The sequence below is a fragment of the Choloepus didactylus genome, chromosome 6, assembly GCF_015220235.1.
Source record: "Choloepus didactylus isolate mChoDid1 chromosome 6, mChoDid1.pri, whole genome shotgun sequence".
In the NCBI taxonomy this organism is placed as follows: domain Eukaryota; kingdom Metazoa; phylum Chordata; class Mammalia; order Pilosa; family Megalonychidae; genus Choloepus; species Choloepus didactylus.
The window spans coordinates 118,989,932-119,017,062 of NC_051312.1; the positions used below are offsets into that span (position 1 = coordinate 118,989,932).

The 27,131-nt window shown below is 35.8% G+C and overlaps 1 protein-coding gene across 1 annotated transcript in view; it reads left to right on the forward strand.

Moving 5' to 3' along the window:
* Positions 1–27,131, forward strand: part of DYNC2H1 (dynein cytoplasmic 2 heavy chain 1) — a 419,160-nt gene that overhangs the window by 23,818 nt on the left and 368,211 nt on the right. Inside the window, exons 16-22 of the mRNA XM_037841237.1 lie at positions 1,049–1,188; positions 1,272–1,500; positions 2,364–2,491; positions 6,995–7,110; positions 19,583–19,710; positions 25,347–25,496; positions 26,510–26,715. Of these exons, the coding sequence (XP_037697165.1) occupies positions 1,049–1,188; positions 1,272–1,500; positions 2,364–2,491; positions 6,995–7,110; positions 19,583–19,710; positions 25,347–25,496; positions 26,510–26,715 (1,097 nt within the window). The remainder of the gene's footprint in view (positions 1–1,048; positions 1,189–1,271; positions 1,501–2,363; positions 2,492–6,994; positions 7,111–19,582; positions 19,711–25,346; positions 25,497–26,509; positions 26,716–27,131) is intronic.

Sequence of the window (27,131 nt, forward strand, 5' to 3'; positions counted from 1 at the left end):
TACACTTTGAAATATAATCTCATCAGAATGTGAATATATGAATTTATGAGAAGTTCATAAATGTTGTCTTTATATCTTTACTAATAAATTCCTAATAACTTTAGAATTCTTTGACTAAATTACATATAAAAACCTAAATTAACAATAGAATTACATTTAAAACTGTGAAAATAAGTTTTTGTTTCTGTTGTGGTATGTTGGGTCCCTCAATTCAGAATTTGTAGTTTTTCTGACTTGGCACTTAAATACCTATTTTTTTTTTGTTCTCTCAGTTGATTGTGATGTCTATAGAGAACAAAGTGAAGTTTAGGCAGAAGTATAATGAATGAAATAATTCTAGATCAGATTTTTTTCCTTCTTTTTGGTAAAATTTCAGTTTTGTGCACATTTTGATATGAGATGATGAATGTGAAAGTGTCTAGTACAGTACCTGCCACATAGTAGGTGGTAATGGGATCTTAGCTGAATATGAGTTAGGTGTCTTACACATTTACACATATTTTTCAGTTCTTAGAATGTTAAGAAAAAACAAAAGCCAAGTATTAGAATTGATACATTGATGTTTGTATGGAGGCAAAAGAGTATGTAAACTATCCTAAGCGTTCTAATCTTCATATTTCTCTGGTTTTAAAATAAGAAATGGAATATATAGGGAATAGGAAGGAAAGAGAAGTGCTATACTTACTAGGAAAACAAATGTTGCTCTTATTACTGTTTTTTTTCCCAGCATCATAAAATTCAAATGTAGAATCTAATTATAAATTCACTTGATTTTTACATTTTACTGATCTTCCAATGTGAGAAAGATAAATACATATGCATGTATTTATGTTAGAAAGTTCTTAACCTTAAAATTATAGGTTTTCATATTTGATTAAATAAAACTCTCAAACTGAAAGTGGCAGTTAAGGAGATGCATGTTTTAGATACATTTAAAATAAGATTTTTGCTTACACTTGTGCTTTATGTAACATGAAAGCATTAAATGAAAGCTCTATTCTACCCCTAATTTTTAAGTGATTTAACATTTGAATGTAACACATATTAGGGATTTCAAGCAAGTGACATGCATGCGTGGAAGCAGCACTGGAATCATCAATTGTACAAAGCTCTGGAACATCAGTATCAGATGGGATTAGAAGCACTTAATGAGAATCTGCCAGATATAAATATAGACTTAACTTACAAGTAAGACTTTTTAACCTCTAATTTAATTTTCAATCTATAATTTTCCAATAATTTATATTTTAAAGTTATTTATTTAATTTTAGACAAGGACGATTACAATTCAGGCCTCCTTTTGAAGAAATCCGGGCTAAATATTATAGAGAAATGAAGAGATTCATCGGCATTCCAAATCAGTTTAAGGGAGTTGGTGAGGCAGGAGATGAATCTATTTTTTCTATTATGATTGATAGAAATGCAAGTGGATTTCTGACTATTTTCAGCAAAGCAGAAGATCTGTTTAGAAGGTTGTCAGCTGTTTTACACCAACATAAGGTATAGAACATACAATTTTCCATCCTTCTGTCATCACATTTCATCTAACTGGCTGAATTAATGTTAAATATACAAATTCATAGTTTATTTTCTATGACATAAAATAAAAAATATGGTAAACCAGAGAGCCAGAGTTGAGGGTTCTGAGACAACCTAGATTTATGTTACAGAAGAGAAAAAAAGAGTAATTTTCTTAGAGTAGTCTTTGACTACTCTGTAGGATTGAGAAACTAGTTTTTTAAAAATTTTAATTGTTGTGTCAACCTGGAACATGATTAAGACTCTGTTGTGCCAATTTTAATTCATTCCTCTCAGGAAAATATTCCCCTTTTTTAATTGTTTGTATCAAGAGCAGTCCATGGAGGGAAACCTTCAGGTGTTAATGAAACTGGGATGATTTAACTTCTTACTTCTGTTTAAATGCATCATACCAGCTAACTCCAAATACAAACTCTAATCTGTTGCTCATTTGTAATTTCTCTTGAGGCATATAACTGAGAATTGGCCAATTCCTTAACAGCTACTACATTGCTTCTGCATTATAAATTTCTAGAATTACTTAAGTGAATCTGGGTACTTTTAGATTTGCAGCCTCTAGTGGCTCTTCCAATTTTAGAAGAGAATCTAAAGAAGGGCTTTTATTGTCTCTTCAAAAATGTTTTATGATCACTGCATTTTCCATATTAAATAGTTTGTTATTTATTCTTATATATATTATGATTATGTTCCCTACTTAAATTGAAATTTACATGAATATCCCTTTTTTGTCCCTTTCATTGATCTTAATAGTTGGGTCCTGATGTTTTAAACATTAATTTATTAAGTTATCTTTCTTTAATAATATGTTTTCATTCTTTAAATAGGAATGGATTGTGATTGGGCAAGTTGATATGGAAGCTCTGGTGGAAAAACATCTCTTTACTGTACGCGATTGGGAGAAAAATTTTAAAGCACTGAAAATAAAAGGGAAAGAAGTAGAGCGACTTCCAAGGTATTGGAGGTTATGGTAGTAGTTATGTACCATGACAGTTTTTGCCATGAGATAGTAAGGGTACTCTAAATCATGATACTGAAGTCAAGCCAGCTTTAACATCTTCTGGATCTCAGTTTTCATTCTTGAGTACCATCTGAGCAGAGCATTGCAGAGAATAACAACTTTCTCTTCTAGAGGATCTGCTGGCTGAGACCCAGTACACAACGTGGTATTTTATTTAGGTATTGCCCTAAATGTGGGTGAAACCCTCTGGTGGACATCTCGTAATCCAGCTACTTGAGAATATATCTCCTTGCTATCTGAAAGTCCCATCTCTGGGAACCATTCTATGCAATAAGTTCCATAAAAGGCCTTATCTGAATGTGCACATATTTCCTACAAATGATAATATCACTTTTATCAATTCATTTATTCATTCTTTAAATAAGTATTTGGTGAGCGTTTATAACCTACAAAGCCTTGTGCTGTGGGGTTATAGAAAGATGAAGATAACATTGTACCTGCGATCAAGTTGCTTAGTCTCTCATAGTGCAGTAAGTCAAGTGGATTTGATGATTAAGTCAAGCACACACAGGAGTTAAGAGAGTGGACTCTGGCATTAAATGGCTCTTACCAGCTGTGATTTGGACACCTGTTTAATTCTGTGAACCTCAGTTTCTTCAGGTTTGAAATAGTTACAACAATATTTATCTCATAGATTTTTTAGTAATTAAATGAGCAATTTGTATGCAGAATACTGGTATAGTTGCCAATGAATATTAGTTCTTAATTATTACTATTAATAACAGGTAGAATACTCTGTATTCCATATCGAAGATTGAACCAGAGTATGGGGATTCAGAGGATGAGGACATCCCATCCATTTGGGGCAAAATCAGGGAAGGTTTCATTAACATAGTAACTGTGGAACTAGAATTTTGACAGATGAAAATGAGAATGGAGGTTAGAGCACAGTCTCTCAGAAGAGTTATTTGTATGCCAAAAATATGGAGTTGCTAATTGAGAATATGACAAGAGTTAATGTTTTATTAGGGAGTAGAGGGAGATGATCCTAAAATGGAGTAGATAAGGTACAAATTTGGAAGAGTCTTAAATTTCAAAATAGGGAATTTGGATTTTATTCATTTGGAATGGTTAGCTATTGCAGGTTTCTGAATAGGAGGGTGCCAGTACCAAAGCTGTACTTTAGGGAAGTTAATTGGAAATAATGCATTTAGGGGTGGAATAAAGAGATCCTGGAGGCAGGGAGACTATTCGGAAGTGGTCCAAAAGTAATAATTAATTGAATTAAGTTTTTGGTACTCAAAATGGAAAGGGGGAAATATTATGAGAACTTAAGAGGCTTTATTTAATGGAAGGAGATGAGGAATGAGGGATAGAGAAGAGGCAAATCACTTGAGGGTTTGAGCTTGGATGATTGTGGTAATGGTAGTACCATTAACATAAATTCCAAGTAAGAAAAAGATATTGTTTTTGTAGTACCTGTTTGTGGGGATTCCCTTTTTTGTTGGCTCCTGTCTTTGATCTCTGTCTTATCAATCATTCTTTGACTAACTGCTCAGTGGTGTCTACTACCAGTACTTTCTTTTGTCCTTTACGGGCCACGGCTTTTGTAATTATCCTTCCCTGCCAAAGCTAAACAAAACAAAAAACAGTATGCCTGTCCTATATCCCATTTTCCATTTTCTTGTTTCTTGATGATAAATTAGCATTTATCCATCTAAGCTAATGCACGCACACACACACACATTTATTTTAGAGATTCTTTTTAGGAGATAAGATAAGAAAAGCCACATTCTAATAGTGTGTTTCAGATACTGTAGTAAGGAAATAATTTTTGGGTAGGCATCTTTGATATTCTACTGGCTATCTTCCCTTTTATCTATTGTTAATGGAGCTTCAGTTGGATATGAGTATTTTCAAATGAAAGATGTATACCATCTTGCCTACAGTCAGTGAGTAAAACTTCTTTGCTGTAATTCTTCACTTTATGTTAATTCATTAGCAAAAGACAGTTTAATTAATTTTTAATGCATTTTTTTATTGTGAACTTTAACATATATACATAACAATGATAACTTCCAAAATACGATTTAACAAGTAGAGAGCATATTTCATGGAATATTATGGATTACAGTTACACAATTTCAGTTATTTCCTTATTATAAAATACCACATATATACAGAAAGGTGTTAACTTTCAAAGTACAGCTCAATAAGCAGTTATATAGGTAATGTCCAAAAATGTTATGGGTTACAATTCCACAGTTTCAGTTATTTCCTTATTGTGAAATATAGAATATATACAGAAAAGTGATAACTTTCAAAGTGCAATTCAACAAATAGCTATAGAGCAAATTTCAAAGAATGTTATAGGTTACAGTTCCACCATTTTAGTTATTTCTTTCTAGCTATTCTAATATCCTAGCATCTAATATAATATGTTTATATTAAGATTTGGTATTTGTAATCCTTTGTTAAATTCTCTCTTGTCTGTTGCTACCCCTTCCTCTCATTTAATCACTTTTCTTGATCTTCAGGGTTGTCTAGACAGTGACCTCTTCAACTTGTTAATATAGATAGGGAGTGTTGACATTATGGGGAAGGGGGCCACATCTGATTATTGTTCTTGAAGAGGCTACTGCCTCTGGGTTTTAGGACTTGTCTGGCATAGGAGAACTCTGGTGGATTTAAGTTTCTGAGAGATAAAACTTGGTGTGTGAATCTTTTATGGAATCTCAGATAGGGACCTAGGTATTTTGGGACTACTGTTGGTTAGGGCTTGGCATACTGTGGCCATTTGGAATATCTAGCTGGAGCTTGCATAAGAGAAACCTCCAGGATAGCCTTTCTACTCTATTTGAGATCTCTTAGCCACTGTAACCTTATTTTGTTATCTTTCTTTCCCCCCTTTTGGTCAAGAATACATTTTCAATCCCTTGTTGATGCCAGGGCCAGGCTCATTCCTGGGAGTCGTGTCCCACATTGCCAGGGAGATTGATTCATTCCCCTGGGAGTTAATTAATTTTTTTTATGTTTTGAAAATCATCTCCCTTCATGTATCATGAAGCCATGACTATGTATCAGAATTTGAGAAATCATGTAACTTCATATATCAGGCAAATTGGCTCATATCTTTTGGTGGTTTAGAACTAGAGTTTAAACCTCTCCAGCTAGTGGGTTATTGGGAATAAATAAATAAATAAACTTTTAAAAGACAATTATTTGTTTAGTATGAAACTATAGCTATTTGGCATATACACCTTGCTTCCTAAGAATATCACCTGGCTCTATTCTTTAAAAAGGGCATGTAGCTTTCTAAATAACCTTTCTGACAAAAATTTCCAGACTTTTTTTTTTCCTTTAACTTTGTATAGTTTGACTGTGAGATTTTCCACAGATGAGTGAGGCTGGTTCAACTTCTGTTTGCTTAGAAATTACAATTTTAAGGGTGCCATGCAAAATATTAATTTTCTTAAAAATATATATTTTTTTCTGATTATTAAAATAGTATATGTTCATTTTATAAATTTTTAAAAATATACCAAAATACAAAGACAATCACTGTTAATGTTTGATGGTTTTGGACATGTTGATGCATATATTTACAAAATTTGGATCATATTTAATCCTGCTCTTTTCATTTAACACTATTTCATTAGTATTTTGCCATGTTATTACCTACTCCTCAATAATATGATTGATTTTTAATGTTCTACAATATTCCGCTGAATGGATTTATAATAATTTATTTAGCCATTTTTGTATTTAGCTGGTTTCTATTTTTTTGCTATATAATTAATGCTTTGATAAAAATAATTACGTATAAATCTTGAAACTTCTTTAGGATAATTTAAAAGAAGGAGTTGTCAAGACAAAGAATATGTGTATTTAAAAATATTTGATGCATATTGCTAAATTACTCTTCACAAAAGTTGCGTTATTTTATACTCTCACTAATACTTCTGAGAGTTTTCCTTTTGTGTATACTGTTAAAGATTAAGAATTAACAATTCATTAAAGCTTTGTCAGTTTGATCAGTGTAAATTGGTATTTAATTGTTTTATTGTTCTAGTGCCTTAATAATCTATATTCATTTTCTGTCTTTCTTTATTTCCTTTCTTTTATTGTTCATATTCGACTGCAGAATAGTGTTTATTTTATATATACTTAAGTAAGCAAATTTCATGCTGTGGTAAGTAGAGTGTTTATTTAAAAATATTCACATTGATTCCTTAGTAATTCAAAATATGCTACTTTTTAAACCATACTTGGATGATTAAAAATTATATATTATAATGAAATTATTGTTCAATTTAAAACTTTTAAAGTGTGTACAAGGCATTTTTGCTAAATGAAATAGAAACATGCTTAAAGATCACAATAATATTTTAACTTAGGATATGAACTGTATTATTCAAAATCATTCTAATGTTATAATGAGACTTTTATTCTAATTAATCATTTTCGTTTCAAAATATGTCCATTGGCATTTTTCAGTACTGTCAAGGTGGATTGTTTAAATATTAATTGCAACCCTGTGAAGACTGTGATTGATGATCTCATCCAGAAGCTATTTGATTTGCTTGTTCTTTCTTTGAGGAAGTCCATCCAGGGTAAAGACATTACAATTTTTTTTTTTTTTTCTTTTTACTTTTTTTTATTTTGAAATTTTTTATTAGAAAAGTTGTGGGTTTACAAACCAGTCATGCATAAATAACAGAATTCCCATACACTGCCCCATCACCAACACCTTGCATTTGTGTGGAACATTTCTTATAATTGATAGCAATTTTTTGTAATTGAACCATTTTTTTTAAACATTTGTTACCTTTGTTACAATTGATGAAAAATTATTAAAATAATAGTATTTACTGTCATTCCATAGTTTACATTGATGTATTTTTTTTTTCCATTTACCACCTTATTATTAGCACCTTAAATTAGTGTTATACATTTGTTATAATTCATGAAAGAACATTCTTATACTATAAAGTATAGTCCATTGTCTAAAACAGGTTCACTGTGTTATACAGTTCTATGCTTGATCTTTTAATTTTTTATTCTAGTAACATATATGAACTAAAGTTTCCCCTTTTAATGACATTCACCTATATAATTCAGTGCTGTTAATTACATTTACTATAATGGGCTACCATCACTACTATTCATTTCCAAACCTTTACAAAATCAACCTACATAGAAATTCTGTACAAATTAAACATCAATTCCCCATTCTGTAACCCTAATCTATCCCCTGGTTATCTATATTCTGTATTCTAACTCCAAGAGTTTATAATTAGTTCATATCAGTGAGATCATTCAATACGTGTCTTTTGTTTCTGGCTTATTTTACTCAGCATAAAGTCCTTAAGGTTCATCTATGTTGTTGCATGCTTCAGAACTTCTTTCCTTTTTTTTTTTTTAAAGCGGTTTTATTGAGATGTGTTCACACACCATTCAATCCATCCAAAGTGTATAATACATGGCTTACAGTATATTCATAGAGTTGTATATCCATCACCAAAGTAAATTTTAGAACATTTTCATTACTCCAAAAAGAAAACCCCCCAAAAGAAATACCGTCTTATTGTTTACAGTAAGTATTTGTTTGGTATCATTGTTATAGTCAGTGAAAGAATATTAAAAATATTACCATTAACTTACAGTCCATAGTTTGAATTAGCTGTATTTTCCCCCATATACCACCCTGTTGTTAACACCTTGTAATAGTGATGTACATTTGTCTTATTTCATTGAAGAAATTCTTACATTTGTGCTATTAACCCTAGTCATCAACCACAAGAAGGTTCACTGTTATACAGTCCCATGTTTTATCATCCACTTTGCTTCTAATGACATACACAACCCTAAACTTCCTCTCTTACCACAATCACACATATAAATCAGTGCTGTTACTTACACTCACAGTAATGTGCTACCATCACATCTATCCATTTCTAAACATTTACCATCAACATAGTTAAAAATTCTGCCCAAATTAAGCCTCAGCTCCCCATTCTCTATCCTCATTCTATCTCCCAGTAACCTATATTCTAGATTTTAACTCTATGAGTTTGTTTATTGAATTAGATCATATTAGTGAGATCATACAATATTTGTCCTTTGCTCCTGGCTTATTTCACTCAACATAATATCTTCCAGGTTCATCCATGTTGTCAAATGCATCAGGACTTCATTCCTTCTTACTGCTGAATAATACTCCATTGTATGTCTTTACCTTACTGTTTATCCATTCATCGGTTGATGGGCACTTGGGTTGTTTCCGTCTTTTGGCAATTGTGAATAATGCTGCTTTGAACATCAGTGAGAAAATATCTGTTCATGTCCCTACTTTCAGATCTTCTGAGTATATACCTAGTAGCATATACTCATATGGTAATTTTTTTTTTTAAATCTTCATTTTATTGAGATATATTCACATACCACACAGTCATACAAAACAAATCGTACATTCGATTGTTCACAGTACCATTACATAGTTGTACATTCATCACCTAAATCAATCCCTGACACCTTCATTAGCACACACACAAAAATAACAAGAATAATAAAGTGAAAAAGAGCAATTGAAGTAAAAAAGAACACTGGGTACCTTTGTTTGTTTGTTTCCTTCCTCTATTTTTCTACTCATCCATCCATAAACTAGACAAAGTGGAGTGTGGTCCTTATGGCTTTCCCAATCCCACTGTCACCCCTCATAAGCTACATTTTTATACAGTTGTCTTCGAGATTCATGGGTTCTCGGTTGTAGTTTGATAGTTTCAGGTATCCACCACCAGCTACCCCAATTCTTTAGAACCTAAAAAGGGTTGTCTAAATTGTGCGTAAGAGTGCCCACCAGAGTGACCTCTCGGCTCCTTTTGGAATCTCTCTGCCACTGAAGCTTATTTCATTTCCTTTCACATCCCTCTTTTGGTCAAGAAGATGTTCTCCGTCCCACGATGCCGGGTCTACATTCCTCCCCGGGAGTCATATTCCACGTTGCCAGGGAGATTCACTCCCCTGGGTGTCTGATCCCACGTAGTGGGGAGGGCAGTGATTTCACCTTTCAAGTTGGCTTAGCTAGAGAGAGAGGGCCACATCTGAGCAACAAAGAGGCATTCGGGAGGAGGCTCTTAGGCACAATTATAGGGAGGCCTAGCCTCTCCTTTGCAGCAACCGTCTTCCCAAGGGTAAAACCTATGGTAGAGGGCTCAACCCATCAAACCACCAGTCCCCTATGTCTGTGGTCATGTTAGCAACCATCCAGGTGGGGTAGGCCAATACCCCTGCATTCTCCACAGGCTCCTCAAGGGGGCTCTGCATATTTTTTCCTTGTTTTTTTTTTTTTTTTTTTTTTAACCTTTTTCTTTTTTAAATCAATTGTATGAAAAAAAAACACAAAAAACACAAACATACAATAAAAGAACATTTCAAAGAGACCATAACAAGGGAGTAAGAAAAAGACAACTAACCTAAGATAACTGCTTAACTTCCAACATGTTCCTACTTTACCCCAAGAAAGTTACCTAATATAGCAACATTTCTGTGAACTTGCTCCTACTATATCCATCAGAAATTAACAGACCATAATCATTCCTGGGCATCCCCAAAACGTTAAATAGCTTATCTGTTCTTCTTGGATTATTGTTCCCCCTTCCTTAATTGCTCTCTATTGCTAGTTCCCCTACATTCTACATTATAAACCATTTGTTTTACATTTTTCAAAGTTCACATTAGTGGTAGCATATAATATTTCTCTTTTTGTGCCTGGCTTATTTCGCTCAGCATTATGTCTTCAAGGTTCATCCATGGTGTCATATGTTTCACGAGATCATTCTTCTTACTGCCGTGTAGTATTCCATCGTGTGTATATACCACATTTTATTTATCCACTCATCTGTTGAAGGACATTTGGGTTGTTTCCATCTCTTGGCAATTGTGAATAATGCTGCTACGAACATTGGCGTGCAGATATTTGTTCGTGTTACTGCTTTCCGATCTTCCGGGTATATACCGAGAAGTGCAATCGCTGGATCGAATGGTAACTCTATATCTAGTTTTCTAAGGAACTCCAGACTGACTTCCAGAGTGGCTGAACCATTATACAGTCCCACCAACAATGAATAAGAGTTCCAATTTCTCCACATCCTCTCCAGCATTTGTAGTTTCCTGTTTGTTTAATGGCAGCCATTCTAATTGGTGTTAGATGGTATGTCATTGTGGTCTTAATTTGCATCTAATTGCTAGTGAAGCTGAACATTTTTTCATGTGTTTCTTGGCCATTTGTATTTCCTCTTCAGAGAACTGTCTTCGCATAACTTTTGCCCATTATATAATTGGGCTGTCTGTACTATTGTCATTGAGTTGTAGGATTTCTTTCTATATGCAAGATATCAGTCTTTTGTCAGATACATGGTTTCCAAAAATTTTTTCCCATTGAGTTGGCTGCCTCTTTACCTTGTTGAGAAATTCCTTTGAGGTGCAGAAACTTCTAAGCTTGAGGAGTTCCCATTTATCTATTTTTTCTTTTGTTGCTTGTGCTTTGGGTGTAAAGTCTAGGAAGTGGCCGCCTAATACAAGGTCTTGAAGATGTTTTCCTACATTATCTTCTAGGAGATTTATGGTACTTTCTTTTATATTGAGATCTTTGGTCCATTTTGAGTTAACTTTTGTGTAGGGTGTGAGGTAGGGGTCCTCTTTCATTCTTTTGGATATGGATATCCAACTCTCCCAGCCCCATTTGTTGAAAAGACCATTATGACCCAGTTCAGTGACTTTGGGGGCCTTATCAAAGATCAGTCGGCCATAGATCTGAGGGTCTGTCTCTGAATTCTCAATTCGATTCCATTGATCTATATGTCTGTCTTTGTGCCAGTACCATGCTGTTTTGGCAACTGTGGCTTTATAATAAGCTTCAAAGTCAGGGAGTGTAAGTCCTCCCACTTTGTTTTTCTTTTTAGAGTGTCTTTAGCAATTCGAGGCATCTTCCCTTTCCAAATAAATGTGATAACTTGCTTTTCCAAGTCTGCAAAGTTGGTTGTTGGAATTTTGATTGGGATTGCATTGAATCTGTAGATGAGTTTGGGTAGAATTGACATCTTAATGACATTTAGCCTTCCTATCCATGAACATGGAATATTTTTCCATCTTTTATTGTCCCCTTCTATTTCTTTTAGTAAAGTTATGTAGTTTTCTTTGTATAGGTCTTTTACATCTTTGGCTAAGTTTATTCCTAGGTACTTGATTTTTTTAGTTGCTATTGAAAATGGTATCTTTTTCTTGAGTGTCTCTTCAGTTTGTTCATTTCTAGCATATAGAAACATTACTGACTTATGTGCATTAATCTTGTATCTCGCTACTTTGCTAAATTTGTTTATTAGCTCTAGTCTCTGTATCGTCGATATCTCAGGGTTTTCCAGATACAAGATCATATCATCTGCAAACAATGACAGTTTTACTTCTTCTTTTCCAATTTGGATGCCTTTTATTTCTTTGTCTTGCCGGATTGCCCTGGCTAGCACTTCCAGCACAATGTTGAATAACGGTGGTGACAGCGGGCATCCTTGTCTTGTTCCTGATCTTAGAGGGAAGGCTTTCAGTGTCTCACCATTGAGTACTATGCTGGCTGTGGGTTTTTCATATATGCTCTGTATCATATTGAGGAAGTTTCCTTCAATTCCTACCTTTTGAAGTGTTTTTATCAAAAATGGATGTTGGATTTTGTCAGATGCTTTTTCAGCATCTATTGAGATGATCATTTGATTTTTCCCTTTCGAATTGTTAATGTGTTGTAATACATTGATTGATTTTCTTATGTTGAACCATCCTTGCATGCCTGGAATGAACCCCACTTGGTCATGGTGTATGATTTTCTTAATGTGTCTTTGGATTCGATTTGCACATATTTTGTTGAGGATTTTTGCATTTATATTCATTAGGGAGATTGGCTGGTAGTTTTCCTTTTTTGTAGCATCTTTGCCTGGTTTTGGTATTAGATTGACGTTACCTTCATAAAATGAATTCGGTAGTGTTCCATTTTCTTCAATGTTTTGAAAGAGTTTGAGTAAGATTGGTGTCAGTTCTTTCTGGAAAGTTTGGTAGAATTCCCCTGTGAAGCCATCTGGCCCTGGGCGTTTATTTGTGGGAAGATTTTTGATGACTGATTGGATCTCTTTGCTTGTGATGGGTTGGTTGAGGTCTTCTGTTTCTTCTCTGGTCAGTCTAGGTTGTTCATATGTTTCCAGGAAATTGTCCATTTCCTCTACATTATCCAGTTTGTTGCCATACAGTTGTTCATAGTATCCTCTTATAATTTTTTAAATTTCATCAGAATCCTCAAAATTAATTTTTTTTAATTTAATATAATAATTTTTTCATTCATTATTTTGTTTATATGGGTCTTCTCTCTTTTTGATTTTGTCAGTCTAGCTAGGGGCTTGTGAATCATGTTGATCTTCTCAAAGAACCAACTTTTGGTGATATTTATCCTCTATTGTTTTTTTTTTTCTCTATGTCATTTATTTCTGCTTTAATCCTTGTTATTTCTTTTCTTCTACTTGGTTTAGGATTGGTTTGCTGTTCATTTTCTAGCTTCTTCAGTTGACCCATTAGTTCTTTGATTTTGGCTCTTTCTTCCTTTTTAATATATGCGTTTAGTGCTATAAATTTCCCCCTTAGCACTGCTTTTGCTGCATCCCATAGGTTTTGGTATGTTGTGTTCTCATTTTCATTCGTCTCTATATAGTTAGCAATTTCTCTTGCTATTTCTTCTTTAACCCACTGATTGTTTAGGAGTGTGTTGTTTAACCTCCAGGTATTTGTGAATTTTCCAAGTCTCTGATGGTTATTGACTTCTAATTGTATTCCATTGTGGTCAGAGAATGTGCTTTGAATAATTTCAATCTGTTTAAATTTATTGAGGCTTGTTTTATGTCCCAGCATATGATCTATTCTGGAGAAAGTTCCGTGAGCACTAGAAAAGTATGTGTATCCTGGTGATTTGGGATGTAATGTTCTATATATGTCTGTTAAATCTAATTCATTTATCAGATTGTTTAGGTTTTCAGTTTCCTTATTGGTCTTCTGTCTGGTTGATCTATCTATAGGAGAGAGTGATGTGTTGAAGTCTCCCACAATTATTGTGGAAACATCAATTGCTTCCTTTAGTTTTGCCAGTGTTTCTCTCATGGATTTTGTGGCACCTTGATTGGGTGCATAGACGTTTATGATTGTTATTTCTTCTTGTTGAATTGCCCCTTTTATTAGTATGTAGTGGCCTTCTTTGTCTCTCAAAACATCCCTGCATTTAAAGAGTATTTTATCTGAGATTAATATTGCTACATCTGCTTTCTTTTGGCTGTAGCTTGCATGAAATATTTTTTTCCAACCTTTCACTCTCAATTTCTTTGTGTCCCTGTGTCTAAGATGAGTCTCTTGTATGCAACATATTGATGGTTCATTTTTTTTGATCCATTCTGTGAATCTATATCTTTTAATTGGGGAGTTTAATCCATTTACATTCAACGTTATAACCGTGAAGGCGTTTCTTGAATCAACCATCTTATCCTTTGGTTTATGTTTGTCATATATATTTTTCCCATCTCTCTGTTAATATCCTTTATTGTACCCATACCGAATCTCTTTAGTACTGAACCTTTCTCCATGTCCCTCTGTCCTTTCTTTGTTTCTCTGTCTGTAGGGCTCTCTTTAGTATCTCCAGTAGGGCAGGTCTCTTGTTAGCAAATTCTCTCAGCATTTGTTTGTCTGTGAAAAATGTAAGCTCCCCCTCAAATTTGAAGGAGAGCTTTGCTGGATAAAGTATTCTTGGTTGGAAACTTTTCTCACTCAGAATTTTAAATATATCGTGCCACTGCCTTCTTGCCTCCATGGTGGCTGCTGAGTAGTCACTACTTAGTCTTATGCTGTTTCCTTTGTATGTGGTGAATTGCATTTCTCTTGCTGCTTTCAGAACTTGCTCCTTCTCTTCTGTGTTTGACAGTGTGATCAGAGTATGTCTCGGGGTGGGTTTATTTGGATTTATTGTTTTGGAGTTCACTGAGCATTTATGATTTGTGTATTTATGTTGTTTAGAAGATTTGGGAAGTTTTCCCCAACAATTTCTTTGAATACTCTTCCTAGACCGTTAGCCTTTTCTTCCTGTTCTGGAACACCAATGAGTCTTATATTCGGATGTGTTATATTGTCTATCATATCCCTGAGGTCCATTTCGATTTTTTCAAATTTTTTCCCCATTCTTTCTTTTATGCTTTCATTTTCCATTCTGTCATCTTCCAGGTCACTGATTCGTTGTTCAACTTCCTCTAGCCCTGTACTATGAGTGTCCAGAATCTTTTTAATTTGGTCAACAGTTTCTTAGTTTCCATTAGATCATCTATTTTTTTTATTTAGTCTTGCAATGTCTTCTTTATGCTCTTCTAGGGTCTTCTTGATATCCTTTGTATCCCGTACTATGGTCTCATTGTTCATCTTTAGTTCTTTGAGTAGCTGCTCTAGGTGCTGTGTCTCTTCTGATCTTTTGATTTGGGTGCTTGGGCTTGGGTTATCCATATCGTCTGGTTTTTTCATATGCTTTATAATTTTCTGTTGTTTTTGGCCTCTTGGCATTTGCTGAACTTGATAGGGTTCTTTTAAGATTTGTAGACCAATTGAAGTCCTTATCTGTACTTTATCAGATGTACAACTTTGTGGAGTATACTTTCTCTAACTAACCAGCAGGTAGCACCCACGAGCCACCTGTTCTCCACAGGGCAATTATCCCCTGCTTTGCGTTTGTGGTGAGTGGGGGAGTGAGTCTTGTGGGATCCAATTGGTGTACCAAGCTTGCGTGTGTAGTTGGTGTTGCCCGCCCTGTATATGGGGCGTGTTTCTGGGCAGTCAGGGAGGGGGGGTGGCTCTAAGAATCAAATCTCCCTGGTGTTCCTGGAGTTTTAAAGCTGCTGCAATAGTCTAATCCTTCAGTTCAGTTCTGCCACAGTTTGTCTCTGCCACTGACCCACAAGTGCTTGGTATTGGAGTATGGCTCCTGAGACATGCAAGTGGGTCCTTCTTCCAGGCTGTTCACCCCCTGGTCCTCTGTTGAGGGATGACTGTGCTATGTCACAGGTGAGTGCCGTCCCCCCAGGGCGGTTCTGGGCTGCTGGGCTGTGTAGGGAGGCTCCCAGTCTGCTGAAATGTTGGCTGAATGGGGCTTTGTTAATTCACACTGCTCCACCTTCCCAACTCTGGGACAATCAGCTGAGGTTGTAGGGAAGGCTAATGTCCACGCCCAGTTTTGTGGTGTGTGCCTGTTATTTGAAGCACTTCCATCACACTGGTTTGTCTGGGGCAGCTCTGGGCTATGGGTGTGGCGATGGGCAGGAGTGTTTCCTGTCCACCAGGATAATGGCTGTGAGCGGACACCCCCATTTTCTTGGGAAGTTGTGGTGTTTAGTGAATTTCCTCAGCCACTGGATTATTGCCTTTTGTCTCAGAGCTCTGTTAGTTCTGCTCTTGTCTTAACCTGCCCAAATTGCAAGTCTTTGAAGCTTTCTGTATTGGGCTTCTTAGAGTAATTGTTTTAGAAAAAGAGAAAAGGATTAAAAAAAAAAAAAAAGAAAGGGCCCTCCTCACAGATCCTAAAGGGTTATTGAAATGGTAAGAGACCAAGCAATTAGGGCCATTAAGTAAAGGTCCACAGGGCAGAGAGATCAGGTTTTCTTCGGGATTTGCATATGAGCCTCACGGCCTCAGCTCTGCCCTTCCCCTTTCTATGTTCACCAGAACTCCAAAAATCGTCTGCTTTTATTTTGGAGTTTTTCGTGCTGTTTTTTTCTATGCCTGTCTCCTCTCTGCTGGGCTGGCTGCTCTCAGATTCTCTGGTGTCTGGTCTCAGTTTATCTATTGTTGGAGTCTGGATCAGTAGAATGAGTTTCCGATAAGGGCTGCCACTGCAGTTCTCCCTTCTCCTTCCCGGAGCTGACAGCCCCTCCTCCCATGGGACTGAGCCTGGTAGGGAAGGGTGCGGGTCCCCTGGCCACAAAAACTTACAGATTTCGCTGATCTCAGCAGTTCGACGTTTTCATGAGTGTTGTAGGAAGTATGCCCAAAGTCAGATTGCTCTGTGGTGTCCAGTCCACGCAGTTCCTGGCTTTCTACCTACTTTCCTGGAGGAGTAACTAAAACATACAGCTCACCAGGCCGCCATCTTGCCCCGTCTCCCTCATATGGTAATTCTATGCTTGGCTCCCTGAGAAACTGCTAAACTGTCTTCCACAGTGGCTGCACCATTTTACATTCCCTCCAGCAATGAAAAGAGTGTTCCTATTTCTTCACATTCTCTTCAACAGAAGTTGTAGTTGTCTGTTTTTTTAATAGTGACCATTTTAATGGGTGTGAAATGGTATCTCATTGTGGTTTGGATTTGCATTTCTCTACTAGCTTGTGATGTTGAACATCTTTTCATGTCCTTTTTAGTCATTTGTATATCTTCTTTTTAGAAATGCCTATTTAAATCTTTTGCCATTTTAAAAGTTGGGTTGTTTGTCTTTTTACTGTTGAGTTTAGGATTTCCTTATATAGTCTTTATATTAAACTCTTACCTGATATGTGGTTTCCAAATATGTTCTCCCATTGAGTAGGTTGTCTTTTCACTTCATGACCAAGTCTTTTGATTTGATGCACAGAAGTTCTTAATTTTGAGGAGGTTCCATTTCGTCTATTTTTTTCTTTCATCACTTGTGCTTCAGGTGTAAAGTCTAAGAAATCATTGCCTACCACAATATCCTGAAGATGCTTCCCTACATTTTCTTCTAAGTTTTATAGACCTGAGTCTTATATTTAGGTCTTTGATCCATTTTGAGTTAATTTTTGTATAAGGTGTATAATAGGGGTTCTCTTTCATTCTTTTGCATATATATCTCCAATTCTCCTGGCACCCTTTGTTGAAGAGACTATTCTTTCTAAATTGAGTGCACTTGGCAGTCGTATAAAAAAATCACTTGGCTATAGATGTGACAGTCTTTCTGAATTCTCAGTTGATTCCCTTGGTCAGTATGTTTGTCTTTATGCCAGTACCATGCTGTTTTGCCCACTGTAGCTTTGTAATATGCTTTAAAGTCAGGAAGTGTAAGTCTACTCCTTTCCTCTTTTTCAAGATGTTTTTGATTATTCGGGGTCCCTTACCCTTTCAAATAAATTTGATAATTGGCTTTTCGGTTTCTGCAAATAAAGCTGTTGGAATTTTGATTGGGATTGCATTGAATCTATAAATCAATTTGGGTATAATGGACATCTTAACAATATTTAGTCTTTTTTTTTTTATTTTGAAGTAAATTCAATCTTACAGGAAAAGTTACAAAAACCGTACAAACCCCATATGTAGAACTCCATCATACCCCGACCCCCCTCCCCTGATACCCCAATCCACCACCTTTAACATCCTGTCACACCACCATTTCTTTCCTTACCTCCCTCTCTCTCTGCCTCCCTCCCTCCCTATCTATCATCCATCATCTATTGCTCTGTACTCTGAACAACAATATTTAGTCTTACAGTCCATGAACACAGAATCTCCTTCCATTTATTTAGGTCTTCTTTGTTTTGTTTTTAGCAATGTTTTGTAGTTTTCTGTGTACAAGTCTTTTACATCCTTTACATCCAGCGCCTCATTTTCCTTGCTCTTTTCAGTTCTGGATTCAACTGTTGATTTTGCCCCTCTCCCCCTCCTCTGGTTTCTTCCCTGATAAGGTATCCTGCCCTAGGGAGCCAGATGGGGTCAATCCAGAAAGATGAATCACTCCAGAAAAGTCTGTTTTGCATTTAGGTTGTCTATTCAACAGGAACTAGACTGTATGAATACAAGACTTCCCAGCTTCAGTTTTCCCATGGTCTGTGTTTTTTTTTTACCCTGTTGGGAGCCCTTCTGTATGCAGCACTCCTCTGTATCTTGTGTTTTCCCCTGGGTCTCCATGGACTTGGGTCCCAGTGCCTGGATTTTCATGGGGTTCTATCACTGTTGTCCCCAGTGGGAGGTGGGAGGGATCTGAGCCTCTGCCTCTGAGCAGCTTCGCAAGCTGTGCAGGACCGAGTGAGGGAGATGGAGTGGACTGGCAAGTCTGGGATGGAAGTTTCCTACCTGATATTTTCCTCTTTCTTTTATTCAGTATTTGCAGAGTCTTTCTCCAGTCTCTGTCCTCCTCCAGGGTTCAAAGTGGGATTTGTTCTTTTATTTGCTGAACCTCCATGGAGATTTTTTTTTAAATGCAGTTGTATTGAGATATATTCACACACCATACAAACCATCTGAAATAAATCTCCGGCTCACAGTATCATCACATAGTTGTGCATAAAACCTCATGGTCAATTTTAGAACATTTTCATTATTTCTGGGGAGGTTTTTCCTTGGAATGTTTTATGTCACCATGTTGATGATGTTGAGACATTTTTTATTTTTATTTTTACTAATTTTATAGAGAAAGGCATGTACTTTGATAGTTATGAAATATGAATCTTAATGTTGATTAACAATAAATTGAAGTACAAAATATTATAAAATAAAATTTGCTTAAAATGATAATTTTAATAAACAATTAAACCCATGGTCAGTCAACTCTAAAAGGTCTAAAAATTGAAGCCATTTTTATTGTTTGCAATATGAACTAGTATCACTGTGTCATCTGTTACTAAGAAAGGCATGGCAAGTAATTTTTGTATAATGTATCCTTCTTTGACGATGCCGTTTTCCAAAATCCTATGCTTTTCTTTTTTTTTTTTAAAACTGATATGTTTTAACATATTATTTAAAAGACTAAAAAAGTTTCTAAGTTTTAGTAAAATTTACTAAACAAGATGAAAATCTGACTTTTGTTTCCATTAAAATTTTTAACTACAATGTTAACTAAACTTCGATGGGAAGAAATTTCTTTGCTTATTACACATTTTGAAATGATTTTTCGGATAGCCAGTGATAATTTATAATGTATTTCATGTGATAATTACTTCTAACATGCCTTGATGTAGAAATAATGTAATTGAACATTTTTAGGGGTAATAATATTTCTTATATTTGAATATTTCTTATTGCAGCTCATTTACATGAGATTGATACATTTGTTACTGAAGCTATGGAAGTTTTAACTATTATGCCCCAGTCTGTGGAAGAAATAGGTCATGCAAATTTACAATACAGTAAGCTGCAAGAACGGAAGCCAGAGGTGAGAATCATTAAAATAAAGTAATTTTTTCCTCACTGTCGTAGAGATTATTTGCAAATATCATATAGTCTGAACATTAGAATGAAGCTTTATGATCTAGTCCAAAACTGGCTACCACATGGTTGGATTCTTGATGCCATGTTGGTGTAATGAGACAGTAACTATTATGGTTACTATTGTCATCAGAATTATTTGTAGTCTATTTTGTGATAAGATTTATTAGAATAAAACTAAACTGAAATAATTCATGCTGTTTCCTCTAGGGTTATAGTTTTAGGATGCTAAAGCATGAAGTTAGAGCCGAATTAAGAATGAATGTATATAGCAGATGGGAGAACTCCTAATTAAAGACAAAGATAAAGGAGCGGTAATGATTTATAAAAGCAGTATCCAGAGGATTATAGCCCAGAGTTTAAAAAGTACATTATGGATGATTTTAATTAACGTTTACAGCAAGAAAAAGAAATGGTTCAAATCAGTGCAAGAGACTTTTATATGTGTTTACTGTAAAACAGAGTTGCTGTAGAGAGGGTTTATAGTTGAATGCAATAGTGTATCTTTCTGGTAGAAGAGATTAACTAAAGAAGGAATGGCATTATGGGGCATTGCAGTTATCAAAAGCATAGAAGCATTCATTCATTTATTTATTCAGTGGATATATATAGATCAACTGATTTATTCCGGGCATTGTGCTAGGAATTTGGGATGCAGCTGTGAACATGGTCTGGAATGTGTATTTGTGTGTGTGTATGTGTGTGTGTGTGAGAGAGAGAGAGAGAGAGAGAGGGAGTGCGCAGAAGGGGGATGGTAGGTGGGAGGGTGTGTGCGTGAACATGAGCAAGAGCAATTGGGAGATGCTACTTAGGGTGGGTGAGCATGGGAGATTTCTGAGAGAGATGATATTTGAGCTGAGACTTGAAGGATAAGAAGGAGCCAATCATTCTAATATTTTGGGGGAGATCATTCCAAGCAGAATGAACAGCAAGCATAAAGATCTTAGATAAGGATAGAGTTTGGTATGTTCAGAGAACATATAGAAGGCTGGCTAGACATAGTTATGAAGGGAGAAAATGGTATGAGTTGTGTTTCAGTTTGCTGAAGCTGCCAGAATGCAATATACCAGTAATGGGTTGGCTTTTTCAATGGGGATTTATTAGGTTGCAAATGTACAGTTTTAAAGCCATGAGAATGTCTAAATTAAGGCATCAAGAGGTAGCTACATTCTCTGAGGAAAGGCCTATAGTATGCAGGATTCCTCTGTCACATGGGAAGGCACATGTCTGGCTCTGCTGAACCTTCTCTCCTGAGTTTAGCTTCTGGTTTCAGTGGTTTTCTCTAAAATGTCTCTGGGCTTCTGTCTCAGCTCCTGTGGGTCCTTGCTTGTTTCTCCCGGGGTGTTTCTGTCTCTCTTAAAGGACTCCAGTAAAGGATTAAGACCCGTCTTGAATGGTTGGGGTCACATCTCCATGGAAAGAGTCTAATTAAAAGGTACCACCCACAAAGGTCTGCCCGTACAAGATTGGATTAAAAGAGAATAGGCCTTTCTGGGGTACATAATAGATTCAAACCAGCACAGGTGAAATTGGAAAGGAAGACAAGAATCAGGTTATAAAGGCACTATGAGACTGTTATAAGGCATTTAGATTTTATTCTAAGTGCAGTAGTGTTCCATTTGCTAATGCTGCCATTATGCAAAACACCAGAAATGGATTGGCTTTTATAAAAGGGACTTACTTGGCTACAAAATTATAGTCCTAAGGCCATAAGAGTGTCCAAACAGAGGCATCAACAATAGGTATTCTATTGTTCTTCACTGAAGAACACCGATGGCATCCGGAAAACCTCTGTTAGCTCGGAAGGCACGTGGCTGGTGTCTGCTTGCTCCCAGGTTGTGTTTCAGAATGGCGTTGTCTAAAATGTCTGGGCTTAGCTTCTTGGGGCAAACCCTGGGCTAGTATCTCCAAAGCGTCAGCAAAAGTCTGCTTTCCACAGCCATCTCCAACATGTCTCTCTTAGCTGCAGCACCAAGCTGCTTCTGTCTGAGCTCTTTTAGGGCTCCAGTGGTTTAATTAATTAATTCCCATACCTCCATGGGAATAATCCAATCAGAGTTATCACCTACAGTTGGGTGAGTCACATCTCCATGGAACAACCCAATCCAAAGGTTCCAACCTAATCAAGACTAAATACATCTGCTCTCAAAAGATTGCATTAAAGAACATGGCTTTTTCTGGGAGACTTAATATATCCAAACTGGCTCAAATAGCAAGTTTTTAGAGGGGTTTAGTAGGGGAGTGACACAATATGGTTTACATTTTGAAGTTATAATCTGGCTTCTCTGTTGGGAATGGATTGGAGGGAGAAAAAAGTAGAAGCAGAGAGGCCAGTTAGTAAGTTATTTCCAGTATAGCAGATAAAAGATGATGGAAGTTTGGACTAAGTGTGACAGTGGAGATAGAATAGGCAAGATTGACGATATATTTTAGAGTGAGAACTAAGAGGATACTCCAATGCATTAGGTGGCAGATAAAAGATGATGGAAGTTTGGACTAAGTGTGACAGTGGAGATAGAATAGGCAAGATTGACGATATATTTTAGAGTGAGAACTAAGAGGATACTCCAATGCATTAGGTGGAGGAAGGTTAGGAAAAAATGAAATCAGGATGTCTTCTAAGGTTTTGGCTTGAGAGCTGGGAAGCTAATGGTGCCACTTACTGAGAAGAGTAGGACTGGGGAGGAAAAAATGTATTTAGAGGTTAGACGTGGTAAAGGTTGAGATGTTAGGTAGAAGATGGATGAGGAATATGGAATTTAGAGTAAAGTTAAGGACCGGAGATATAAATTTGGAAGACTTTTTTATATACATGATGTTTAAAGCCATGGGTTAGATTAGACCATCTGGTAGATAGCAAATGATAGAGGGTCTAGGACCAGAGTCTTGAGAATTCAAAGATTTAGAGTTCAGTTATACAAAGAGGAGGCAATAAAAATCAAGAATGATGAGTTAATGAAGTATGAGGGAAGCCAGGAAAGAGTAGCATCATAAAAGCTGGGAGAAGAGAAATAGATGGTGAAAGTGGGGCGCAAGGAGCAGTTAGGTATAATATGGTAGGATGGTAAGGGAAAACATGGTGTAAGTATAAAGAGCTAGACAGAATATAGATCAGGTAAGCCATGCTAATTCTGTGGGGATTGGGGTGTCACAGATTTGTGTTTTGATATGTCTCTCTGTTGGTATGTGGATTTGGGGGAATAGGACTGGAGAGGAAGGTAGGCTAGGAAACTTTTGTAAAGTCTTTACTGGCTAGCCTAAGTTCTGTTCACCTGTAGAAAGTTAGAATTCTACCATGTGTTTTTGCTCTTTTCTTACTGATTTTTTTATACAAGATGGCTTCTTGATCTATTGACTTATCTGCTTATTAGATGGAACTGATCCTACCTAGGGATTGCATGCTGGTCATTGAGATATGTTTGAATTTATTTTGTTGTCTGTGTTACTATGAACGCATGGTGATTTTAAAAAATCTTTCAATGGATTTTGTTGCTTTGTTGAATAGTAAAAATACAGGTATAAATTATAGTACTCTGTTGTTTTATAGTACTTTCAGAGGTTTAGAAGCAATTCCAGCACTTTAGCACCTGTTGACCTATACCCAAACTGTTTCAACAGACTGCTAAATATATACTACTCAGGGTGTTTGAGTTAGAAATTTTCAATGCAGGAGCTTAATTTCACTTCTTCAGGACAATTTAGTTAATCATGTCTTAGTTTCCTAGGGCTGCAGTAACAAAGTACCACAAATTGGGTGACTTAAAACAACAGAAATTTATTATCTCATGGTTATGGAGTCTAGAAGTTCTGAAATCAAGATGTTGGAAGAGCCACGATCCCTCTGAAGGCTGTAGGGAACAATCTGTTTCATGCCTCTCTTCTACCTTCTGGCAGTGCTGACAACCTTGGCATACCTTTTGTCTTGTGGCAGTACAGCTCCAATCTCTGTCTCTGTCATCACATGGCCATCTTCTCTCTGTGTCTATCTGTGTTTATTTTCTGTTTCTTATAAGGACACCAGTCATATTTGATTAAGGGCTCTCCCTACTCCAGTGTGACCCCATTTCAATTTAACTAATTCCATTTGTAAAACCTTTTCCCAAATAATGTTACACTGACATGTGCAAGGGTTTAGTACTTCGACATGTATATTTGGGAGACACAATTCAACCCACAGCATACTGTTAGATTATCATAATCTTACCTCTTCTAAAAGCCTCTTTAGCATTTTCTTACAAATGGACCATTTAAAAAGAGAACTTTATTTTGAACAACTGTAGTATGGTCTTCATGGATTCATAGTTTCACTCATAAACTCATGTTACCATTTTTAAAAAATCCATTTTAACCTCTGTTGTTAGAGTATCTTAGTTGAACTTGTAATAGTAAGTGAGTATTCAATTACATGGAACTTTGAATAGGAAGTGAGATATGGTAGGTTAGTATAGGTTAGAGTGAAATAGTGACACATCCCAAAGTAATTTGGGCAGAGAATAAAAAATATATTTACAGCCCCCCCCTCCCATCCCCCACCGAGAGCTGGGGGAAGGTGCAGAAGTGTTGGACTTCCTTGCCTGGACTGGTGTTGATGTTATCACAAAGATTGGGACTGGCGGTTTGATGTGCCAAGCCCTCTATCATGGGACTTGCCCTTATGAATCTTGTTACTGCAAAGGAGACGCTGAACTTGCATATAATTGTGCCTAAGAGTCTCCCCCTGAGTACCTCTTTGTTGCTCAGATGTGGCCCTCTCTCTCTCTAACTGAGCCACCTCGGCAGGTGAACTCACTGTCCTCCCCCCTACGTGGGACCCGACTCCCAGGGGTGTAAATCTCCCTGGCAACGCAGGATATGACTCCCAGGGATGAATCTGGACCCGGCATCGTGGGATTGAGAACATCTTCTTGACTAAAAGGGGGATGCAAAATGAGACGAAATACTTTCAGTGGCTGAGAGATTTCAAATGGAGTTGAGAGGTCCCTCTGGTGGACATTCTTATGCACTATATAGATAACACCTCTTAGATTTTAATGTATTGGAATAGCTAGAAGTAAATACCTGAAACTACCAAACTCCAACCCAGTAGTCTGGACTCCTGAAGACAATTATATAATAATGTAGATTACAAGGGGTGACAGTGTGATTGTGAAGACCTTGTGGATCACACCCCCTTTATCTAGTGTATGGATGAGTGGAGGAATGGGGATAAAAACTAAAGGACAAATAGGGTGGGATGGGGGGATGATTTGGGTGTTCTTTTTTTATTTTTTATTCTTATTCTGATTCTTTCTGATGTAAGGAAAATGTTCAGAAATGGATTGTGGTGATGAATGCATAGCTGTATGATCGTACTGTGAACAGTTGATTGTATGCCATGGATGATTGGTATGTTGTGAATATATTTCAGTAAAACTGAATTTAAATTAAAAAAACGAGTATTAAAAATTTTATATACAGTAATCTAACAAATTGTTTAAAAACTGAAATCTTGATTTTAATAAAGCAAATCATGAAACAAAAATAAAATGAAATCTTAAGAGATCTGATAAAAGAAGTTTTTTTTCACATTTTTTTAAACTTTAGATTTTGCCTTTATTTCAAGAAGCTGAGGATAAAAACAGACTTTTACGAACTGTGGCAGGTGGAGGTTTAGAAGCAATTAGTAATCTGAAAGCTAAGTGGGATAAATTTGAGTTGATGATGGAAAGTCACCAACTTATGATTAAGGATCAGGTAAGAACCTTTTGGTGGTTTTGTTAAAATGGAAACTTCCTTTTTCCTCACTTAAGATTTCTTAATTATCTTGATTTCATTATACCTCAGGTTTGTAAGAATTTTAAATACACTGATGAAGTTTACCTACTTCAGTATTCTTACAGTAAAACACTTTATATACCTGATAATTGTTTCACATGGTTTTTCTTCACTTCCTATCATGCTAAGAAGAAAACAATCCCTTGAACAATAAACATTATTTTTAGTGTTTCTTTTCAATGAATTTATTATTTACATATTGGGTAAAGCTTAAGTTGATTTCTGACACTGATGCTCTTTCTTTATTTACTAAATTAATTAGGGTATTGGTTTGGATATTTTAATGATGATCCAAAATAATAGTGGTTTAAACAAGTTTCTCTTTCAAGTTAGACTCGAAACTGATATAATGCCTCTGCTCTGCAATGCCCATGCTCCTTCAATCTTGTTTCTCCACTATCCCTAGGGTATTGTCCAAAATGGATCTCGACAACATTCACTTGCCATCTGTAGGTAGGGGGGAAAGAGGAACAGAAGGACACCACACTGCCTTTTACAGCATAGTCTGGAAGTTGCATATGTTTATTACACTCTTGTTCCATTGACCAAAGCCTACTCATTGGGCCTTTTCCTGCTTGGAGACAGGGAAATGTTAAGCAGTTATGTACTCAGCTAAGCAGCTATATACTCAATTAGAACAGCTAGAAGTCACTGAACAAACTTTTTTTTTTTAATCACACCACCTTTGTGGTGGATGCCATTAATCGTGAATGATTTTTTAATGATGATGTTTGTTATCTACTGTTACTGTAAATTTATGGTATAATTTTATGTCTGGATTATTTTATTGGACTTGAAATCTAATATAAAAATAATCCTTTGGAAAGCTGGCATTAATATTTTTTCACATAAGGTAGAGTATCTTAGAAATAAATTGTGAAAATATCTTGATTTACTCTGCACTGAATTATTTAAACTGTATTGGCTTATAGATTGAAGTGATGAAAGGAAACGTGAAATCACGTCTTCAGATCTACTATCAAGAATTGGAAAAATTTAAAGCTCGTTGGGATCAACTAAAACCTGGTGATGATGTTATTGAAACTGGCCAGCAGAATACTCTTGATAAAAGTGCAAAGTCAATAAAAGAGAAAAAAATTGAGTTTGATGATCTTGAAGACATTAGAAAAAAGCTGGTGTATGTTTTTTTTAAAAACTGATAATGCTTATTTTGAAAAAAGTTTTATACTATATATCAAGCTAGTAATTTTCTTATATCTGCTTATCTTAATACTATCCCTGATAAATTTCAGCTGTTTTAAAAATATAAGTAATTAATCAGTTTTCACTCTACTGCTTTCTTGAGAGTTGTGGTTGGGTTATGTAGGATATTAAGAGAAAAGTAAATTACTTGTCAGACCTGGAAATAGAGTAGAAAATTAAATTTGCTTAAAAGTTAAATTCAGGAGCTGGAATGCTTGCTTTCTTTGATCTCATTGTATTTAAAAATGGAACATGTAAAATTTGTGGGAAAATTACTTTCAGAGCATGTGAGAAAAAAATGAAACTGGCAAAATAAGTAATAAAAAAGAGACTTTAATGAAAAAAATGGGT